Source organism: Sinocyclocheilus anshuiensis, unplaced genomic scaffold (genome assembly GCF_001515605.1).
Source record: "Sinocyclocheilus anshuiensis isolate Anshui unplaced genomic scaffold, SAMN03320099.WGS_v1.1 scaffold253, whole genome shotgun sequence".
Lineage (NCBI taxonomy): Eukaryota > Metazoa > Chordata > Actinopteri > Cypriniformes > Cyprinidae > Sinocyclocheilus > Sinocyclocheilus anshuiensis.
Window position 1 is genome coordinate 2,598,585 of NW_015537969.1, and position 8,898 is coordinate 2,607,482.

The 8,898-nt window shown below is 36.8% G+C and overlaps 1 protein-coding gene and 1 long non-coding RNA gene across 2 annotated transcripts in view; one reads left to right on the plus strand and one right to left on the minus strand.

The window, feature by feature from the left end:
* Positions 1 to 8,531, minus strand: part of LOC107669993 (collagen alpha-2(IX) chain-like) — a 25,518-nt gene extending 16,987 nt beyond the window's left edge. Inside the window, exons 1-12 of the mRNA XM_016462446.1 lie at positions 8,273 to 8,531; positions 6,762 to 6,836; positions 5,513 to 5,548; positions 5,352 to 5,414; positions 4,673 to 4,726; positions 4,359 to 4,394; positions 4,124 to 4,147; positions 3,711 to 3,764; positions 3,437 to 3,490; positions 3,064 to 3,114; positions 1,400 to 1,456; positions 1,036 to 1,089 (exon numbers count right to left, since the gene is read on the minus strand). Of these exons, the coding sequence (XP_016317932.1) occupies positions 1,036 to 1,089; positions 1,400 to 1,456; positions 3,064 to 3,114; positions 3,437 to 3,490; positions 3,711 to 3,764; positions 4,124 to 4,147; positions 4,359 to 4,394; positions 4,673 to 4,726; positions 5,352 to 5,414; positions 5,513 to 5,548; positions 6,762 to 6,836; positions 8,273 to 8,344 (630 nt within the window). The 5' untranslated portion in view covers positions 8,345 to 8,531. The remainder of the gene's footprint in view (positions 1 to 1,035; positions 1,090 to 1,399; positions 1,457 to 3,063; positions 3,115 to 3,436; positions 3,491 to 3,710; positions 3,765 to 4,123; positions 4,148 to 4,358; positions 4,395 to 4,672; positions 4,727 to 5,351; positions 5,415 to 5,512; positions 5,549 to 6,761; positions 6,837 to 8,272) is intronic.
* The window catches only part of LOC107670015 (uncharacterized), a 718,471-nt gene that overhangs the window by 473,153 nt on the left and 236,420 nt on the right, over positions 1 to 8,898 (plus strand). The gene's annotated exons all lie outside the window — the stretch shown is intronic.

Consider the following 8,898-nt stretch of genomic DNA (forward strand, 5'->3'; position numbering starts at 1 on the left):
GGGTTACTCGAGGAACAGCAGTAGTCGACCTTCTCTGTGTAGAGCACGGTCCTATCGTCTGCCTTATAGGAAGATTCAGGAGGCCTACACAGGGCACTGAAGGGGGCAATACCTGTGGCACGTTGGTAGGGATTCCCATTCATCTGTCCCGACGTGATGTCGAGAGTGACTGACTGAAAGGGAACATCTTGGTTACATGTGTAACCCTTGTTCCCTGAAGGAGGGAATGGAGACGTCACAATCCGTCGCCACAGTAGCTGTACCACTGCTGAGCTGCCGGGTCACCGGCTCAGCTCCTCAGGGAAAACATGAATGAATGCGGTGCACCTGCTGCCTCTTATACCCGCGCTGCGAGGTGTGGCAGCCAGATGTGAATTCCGCATGCCAGTGTCCATTGGCTCATTTAGTTACACTCAAAGTGGATTGGTCTCTCTGGCGAGATTCCCATTCGTCGGTCCCGACGTGACGTCTCCGTTCCCTCCTTCAGGGAACAAGGGTTACACATGTAACCGAGACGTTCTCTGTGCATGGCTATTACATGAATAGAACAATCACAATGTTTAGTATGAAGTCAGGCCAACAAAATAACAAAAGGATGTTCAAATGAACATTTTTAATTTACATATTATTATTATTATTAATAATTATTATTTTGTGGTAACAATTTACAATAAGGTTCCATTAGTTAACATCAGTTAATGTATTGACTAATAATAACCAACAATGAGCATTTGATTTGTTACAGTATTTCTTAATCTTTGTTAATTTTATTTAATAAAACTATACATTTTCATTGTTTTTTAATGCTAACTCAGGTTCATTAAGCAATATTAACCAATACAACTTTTGTTTTTAATAATGTATTAGTTAATGTTAAAATTACATTAGGATTAATGCATTAGAAGCATATTGTTAGTTCATGTTAGCTAGTGTAGTTAAGCAATATTATGAAAGGGAAATTATTGTAAAGTGTAATTATTATTATTATTATTATTATTATTATTATTACAAACATCATCATAAAGAAAAACATACCACTTTTCCGATGCTTCCTGGATCTCCCAATACCCCAGCGCGACCTTTATGTCCCTGTGAGAAAAATCATTTCATGATGAGTCATTCAATTCTGCCATTTTGTGAAATGTTTTAGAAATGCTGATTGGTCAATCCATAATTGCATGTACACAACTATGATGCAAAACACTTGTGCAGTCATAATGGAAGGACTTGCTTAAGTAAAATTTTAATCTTTATTATTTATTTATTTTTGCCTATTTTGTGAATGCAGTCATGGGGAAAGTGGTTGCAGGCCTTTGAAATCACCTTTAACCATAGGCTTGAGTCACATAAATTCACAACAAAGAAATTTGAGAAAAATATAAAATGTTAAATTACTGACCTTCACTCCCTGTAGGCCCTGAGGACCTTTCGGCCCAGGTGGACAGTTGGTTGGACACTAGAACACAAATCAGCAATATCGGATTAAAAAAGTGCAACATTCCAGATCACACAGACTAAACAATCACTGGCAGATCTGTTTAGCTGAGTGAAAAAGTCCTTGGATTTTTTTTTACTAGATCTCAGACCACCAGCCCTCTAATTACAGTAAATGGATGATAAGGATTGATCCAGACAGAACAGGGCTCCAGCTGGGCGCTACAGGCCGGAGGAGAAGCAGTCAACCAGACTGCCACGTGATCCCCCAGGAAACGAACTCCTGGCAGACTGGCTGCAGATCACAGCCCTGGGACCCACTCTCCTTCTTGATCCAGAGAGATGCTAATAGGCAGAAGCCTTTGATGGCACCCATTTAATGAAGCTCATTAGGAAAATCTATGAACACTGAGATCAATAAGGGGTGTGTAAGGTCTAACGGCAAACTCTGAGAGAAACCAAATACAGAGAAGGGCTGGTTCTGAGAGGACAAATATAAAAAGAAAGCCAAGAAGAAGGATTTAATTAATAAATATGAGCAGTTTGGAAGATAAGTAATAAAGGGGAAGTTGTGGCCTAATGGTTAGAGAGTCGGACTCGTAACCCAAAGGTTGCGAGTTCGAGTCTCTGGTCCGGCAGGAATTGTAGGTGGGGGGAGTGAATAACCAGTGCTCTCTTCCACCTTCAATACCACGAATGAGGTGCCCTTGAGCAAGGCACTGAACCCCCAACTGTTCGCCGGGTGTAAAATGGCTGCCCACTGCTCCGGGTGTGTGTTCACTGCTGTGTGTGTGCACTTAGGATGGGTTAAATGCAGAGCACTAATTCCTAGTATGGGTAACCATACTTGGCCACATGTCACTTCACTAAACAGCATAGGACTGACTTTTTTTTTTTTTTAATCAACTTTACAACCACATTCTCAACAAATGTTTTTTTTTTTTAATAATATTTTCAAACTTAATCCAAACTTATTATACTGTATATTGTGTTTTATACTTTATGCATAAAAAAAGTTTAAGAATTTTTCTTCCCTTTTTTCAGGGAAAAAAATACTATAAATATGAAATATTAAAATATATAGAAATATTATCATCCTATCATATTCAGAAGTAAAAGCATCGTATTGTTTTAAGGATTTTTATTATCATCTTAACATGTTCATAAGTAAATGCATCTTATTTTAAGGATGTTTATATGTTTTCACTGGAAAAAAGTAAAACGATTTGAGGGATTTATTTTCCAATTTTATTATCAAATTTATTTTTACTGGGAAAAAATAACAAGTGAAAAGGACTAATTAAAATGCATTAAGAAGTTATTTTCAATAGTTTTTTTGGTAGTCCTACAGTTTGCAAATTTGTACAATGCTGCTGTTTAATCATGTGCAAATGATTTATTCCCTTATAAAATTGTATCTCCAAATACTATTATTTATTTATTTATTTATTTATTGCATGAAATCAAATGTTTTAATTCTTTTTCAAGCTGGCTAATGTGGGTTACTTAAGGCTTTAATATTTGTTTTTCTTTTCTTTTCTTTTCTTTTCTTTTCTTTTCTTTTCCAGAAATATACTTTGGAATTCAGCTGCGGTACATCATGGTTTGGGAGTGAAACTATCAGCTTACCTGGAAGTCAGCACTGCCTTCCTCTACACCCAAAAACTTTCCTGGTGGACCCTGAAAATGACACAGAAAAAGAAAGATTGTATAAATGCAGGTGCCTGGGAAGAAAAAGCTATGTTTGGAGAGTTTATTATGAAGTAATATGGTTCTGAAGCAGATCCCAAATTGATGCCTTCAAATGAAATGAAATAAAGCAGAAAATTAAATAAAACGTACGCCCAGAATTGCAGAAGTTATGAGATGAGATGTCATTTTACACTGTCCTGACGCTGATTTATTATCAGCCCTACAGCTTTATACAGAGAATTGGATTTTGTGGTTTGACTTGAGAAGACTACATTTCAAAGTGAAGTAAATGAAACATTCTGTGACTTACTGGCTTTCCTGGAGGTCCGGTTAATCCTGGAGCTCCAGGACTTCCCATGTCACCCTATGGGATGAGAGGTTTGAGTGCAAGGAGACATCAATTCAGTGATCCTTTTAATTACAATGGTTTGCTGAGTGAAATTTTGCCTTTTTTTTTTACAATTAAAAATATTCAAAACTACAGTCTTAGCTAGTAACAAAGGTTAAGTATGGACAGCATTCTTAACCATGAAAGATTTATATACTGCCATGTTATTATGAAAATATATTTGAGTGAGACCCACCTTTGGCCCAGTAGTCCCAATTTGTCCAGGAAGCCCAATGGGGCCTGCTGCTCCCTGTAATGAGATAATGAACAGTGAAATGAGATACTTGTTTATTAATCTAATACACTAATAAGGGTATGCTGTCGTATCTAAGAACAGACAAAACCTCAGTGGGCTAAGATCCCATAAGGATTCAAAAGGTTTAGTAATGCTTGCTCTGCAAAAGCCTTTAGTAGATGCAAAATGTTTTTGCAAACAGATAAAGTGCACCAATCATTCTCACTGAAATGGCATGGGAGAAAATCAAATCAATTTGGTTTTATATAACCAGCCATAAGTGCTTGGGCCCTAAATAAAAGAAGTAAACTAGGAAGGAAAGGCAAAGGAAGCAAATTAAGGAAGTAAAATAGATTATGAACTGGGTTACTTACAGGAAGTCCAGGCAGTCCAGGTCCCTGAAGGTAAAAAGAAAACATTATTAGCAACAGATCTTGAATGTAGTCCATTAATACTGGAATACAGTATATTGCATCTATAGAAATACTCAAATTTTGCTATTTTTGTACTACAACATCAACTGTTGAACAGCAGGAGTAACTGCACCAACTTACAACTTACACCATTATTTTTTGTTCAACAAATTCATAACATATTTTTTATACTTACAGGTCGTCCTGGTGGTCCACCAGGCCCTGGCTGACCCTGTGAAAATCAATAAAACATAATGCGAAATTAGATGCATTCCATTCTTAATACACGTTTAGAATAACAATGACATTATATGTTATTCATAATATTCTCAATATGCAGACATGATATTCATGTTATTCATAATATTGTTTTCGAATGTTGTCCTCTATTATCATTTGTTAAACATTAACTGATATGTTATGTATGTTTGTTGGCCAAATGATGATCTGCATGAATATACAATGTGTGCACTCTGCATCCATAAAGAAAATAAAATATTATTTCCTGACCTTTGGTCCAGGATTACCACGAGGGCCCCTCTCACCCTTAGCCCCAATCAAACCCTGGAGACAGAGAAAAACAAGCCTTCTGAATAATACTCAGGCAGTAATTATTTATACGGAATCATTCACTGGGTCATGTTAACACCTCTAAGGTGATGCGAAGAGTCATTTATAAGCAGAAACTTTACAGTAATATGTGAAGATCCATGTGCATATTCTCATTCCGTACCAAAACATTTTAAAAATACATAGATAGTTCCTCAGATTCACAATCTAGTGGGAGAAAAAAAAACAGGGATTGGCATTCCAGAGCAGATTAACCAGAAAATCCTATTAGGAATGTTTGCTTCCTAGCATGTGACTGAGAAAGTCTAGGACTAACATCTCCTTTCTCAGTCTCATGCCAGCACTTCAGAGTGGAGGTGTGAATAACCTTCACCAGAACATGATTTCAAATGCCATTGTTCATTATAAAACAAATGTAATTATTCAAAATGAGATTTAGCTCAAGTTTTGCTTTGTTTTTAATTAAATGAGAACTCGAGGATGCTGAAATGTACATAATTATTCACCTCCAAATGACAATCTTAGGAAGAAATTGTTTTTTCACCCCAACTAAATTATGCCTGATCTATAACCTCATGAAAGTCCAAACTGTAATTCATTAATTGTAGGTGTCACTTACATCAATGCCATCCTCCCCTGGAGATCCATCAGGACCAGGCTCACCTGACTCTCCCTTTTGACCCTGTAAAGTGGTTCACACATGACAAACACTCAGTTATTTGAGTATGACTTCTGAATGATAGTGTAAATATATAAATATCAGCTGTGGTTACTACTTACTGCTGGTCCAGGAGGTCCAGGAGGGCCTTTTTCACCCTGTAAATCGGAGAAAAAACATGAGCAATGATAACTGGGAGAGAGCAGACAGTGCCAGTATAAAATATGGGGACAAATCACTAACAGCAAAATAATAAAATAAAATAAAATAAAATAAACCTCAAATTCTCATGGCCTCTGCTAAATGTAGCATGTTAGCATAGGTCTATAGTAGTTGAAGTGGATCAAAAAAGTTAATCAAAGTTGTTCTAAGACAAGAACGCGTTTTGGTTTTAGGTTTTAGGACAACTTTGATGAAAGGTTTGGATCCACTTCAAATGTTGACTACTGTATATGCTATTAATATGTCAAAGAAATATGTAAAAATAAAATGTAAAAAAAAATGATACATATAACTCTACCAACAAACAAGCTTCTTCTCCACCCTGATCTCTTTATAAGGTCAGATTTACAGTATTTTGAGTAGTGCTGTCAAACGATTAATCGCAATTAATCGCATCCAAAATAAACGTTTTTGTTTACATAATATATGTATGTGTACTGTGTATATTTATTATGTATATATAAACACACACCCATAGAGTGTTTTTTTTTTATATTTACATGTATATAAATGTATATATTTATATTCTCATATTTTATATTATACATAAATATATACAATATATAAACATAACATATTTTTTAAATATATACATGCATGTGTTTGTATTTATATATACATAATAAATATACACATTACACATATTATATAAACACAAACTTATTTTGGATGCGATTAATCGCGATTAATCATTTGACAGCACTAATTTTGAGTTTGTCTCAGAATTCTATATACAATAACCACTATAAGAATGTGTTGATGAATATATGTATGCATTTATCACTATTTATGACTACAAAATCTAAATATCCTGAAATAATAGAGCTTATGGAGGAACATGGGGATCCTGTTTCTGTTTTTGATATGCAATGGATCAGTCAGGCCTGTTTATCCTGCTGAGTGTCTTTATACTGAATCCAGCCTAGGCCACAACTGTATCAAATAACCAACATCTAGTAGCACTCTCTCAGTATGGGAAAGAGGCAACCTCTAACAGAACCTTTTTGTGTGATTATTTTTATTTCTTGCGCCCTCTGTTGGCAAGAGTTTGGTAGTGCAGATTAATACAGGGCTCATGAATCAAGGTGCACAATGCCTGTCTTTGTACCAGCTCGACCTGTGGTGCAGCCAGGCAGCTCCAATACTCACATCAATGCCGTCGGCACCGGGAGTTCCAGCGGGGCCAGGGGGACCAAGGGGGCCCTGCGGTCCGGGTGGACCGGTCTAAAATAAAACACATGAATACAGTTTCAGTTTAATCCTTACTAAAGGCTGTTTACTGATATGCACTGACAGATGCTTCTAAACAGCATTCTATATTTAACTTCCACATAACTAGCCAAATGTATGCAATTTATTCTAAAATGTTATGTTAAGAATTAATTCATGTTGTCATATTATTAATTCATATAATTAGCTGCATTTCTGGCAATTTACATAATTAGGTGAATTCCTCTAGCATGCAAGTCTAAGTGTGGATAATAAACAAACAATACAGCCTATATTGTTTGATAATGCTTGTTGTGACCTCAGACTAGTATTATTTTACTATTATTTATAATACTATAATAGTATTTATTAATATTTTGATATATTAGCTTTTTAATTTAAGTTTTTAGTAATTTTTTTGCATGCTTTTGTTTACGTGATTTTTTTAGTTAGTCTTAGTTTTTCGTTTCAGTTAGTCTTAGTTGCTTAGGCCACATTTTTTTTAATTTTTGTTTAGGTTTTTTTAAGTGAAGGTTTTGTTTAATTTCAGCTTTATTTCAATTACTCAAAAATACTTTTATTAGTTTTAGTTAACGATAAGAACACTGCCTCAGACATGTTTACACGCTCAAATTTGATAGACAGAACAAGGTTTATGATGAAAAATAAATTAAAAGCAGAGGCTGTGCAATCAGGGTATCCGGGGTGGGAAAAGAGAGGCTGGGAATGTTTACACAGACCCTCCCCCATTCAGCATCAAAGATACATCTGTTTTTCAATGCATTATTTGATAAGGTGGTAGACTCAAAATGAATGCACATTCATTAAATCTATTGCATTTTATTCATATGAGCTGCATGCAAGCATTGGGCTGAGGTGGTCCTTCTAAATCTGACAAGTATGTGTTATTCTCCTGAGAACAGTTTCAGGTTCTGTCTGTTTGAATAGCAGCTTCTGGTATTTTCAATGGCCTCATTGTAGTCTCTCCTTTTCTACCTTCTCCTCTCTCTGTTTATCTGTCTCATGTTCACTTTCAGCTTCCTATTTTATTCAGCAGCTTTCCATTTATTCATTTCATTTACTGAACTGAATTGTTTAAGCGTTCAGAATCAAACAATAACACTGACTGAAGATAGTCTATTGCTAAATACCAGGCCTCTTGTATCTGCATGTTGTAGAAATCAATATTATCCACTTGGGCAAATTTTCAGAAGATCAAAAAAACTCAAAAGTCTTGCAACTTTGAGGATCAAAAGGTAATCTACCAAACTAATGAACCAAATACACGAATTCCATCAAAATTAACTTTATCTATTGGCATTTTGACTGGCAATCCAGTCCAATTCACAGTGAATCATATCTCAATCCATAAGATGTTCTCCCAGATGCATGATCTCATTCTCAAGATCATCCAGCACCAAGAAAAAGTAGATAACCGCAGCCAAACTCACCACTTGTGATAAGGCCAAGCAGAGCACCTGCAACAGGACCAGGCTTCTGAAGATGATGAAGAATCTATCCATGGTGAAGAATCGCTATTCAAAAACCAATCGTCCCAGCGGTTCCTCCAAACCTTGCCACCCTCTCTCCTGGCTTCTCAGCCCAGGTTGATGGATCCAGGAAAAAGAAAGGTGTGTGTATGTGAGTGTGCGCGCTGCCCAGGACAGGGAAGAAAAACACAGTGGCAGGGACCTTGAGGGGAGGAATGAGAGAGGTGTAACCCAGCCCTACAGCCAGCCCCTGAGAACTCAGGGAGCTCAGAGAACCCAACGCACTGAGGACTGGACAGACCTGAGAAGCCCACACATGCGCAGGAGGCGGAGACTTCTGATGATTGTCCATGCATCCAGCAGAGCTCTAGAAAGCTAACTGGACACAGCTGCATTTGCGTGTTTCTCACGCCCCCAATTACTGAATACCTCAATTGATTGTTGAATATGTACGCTGGACATCCAGTCGTTGGAACCCCAACTGAGGTGGTACTAAAAAAGTACCAGGTACCAGGTACTGTACCCAGTGGAAAACCCCCCAAAAGCGAACCGTACCGAGCCGTACCGTGCCATACCATGCAGTGGAA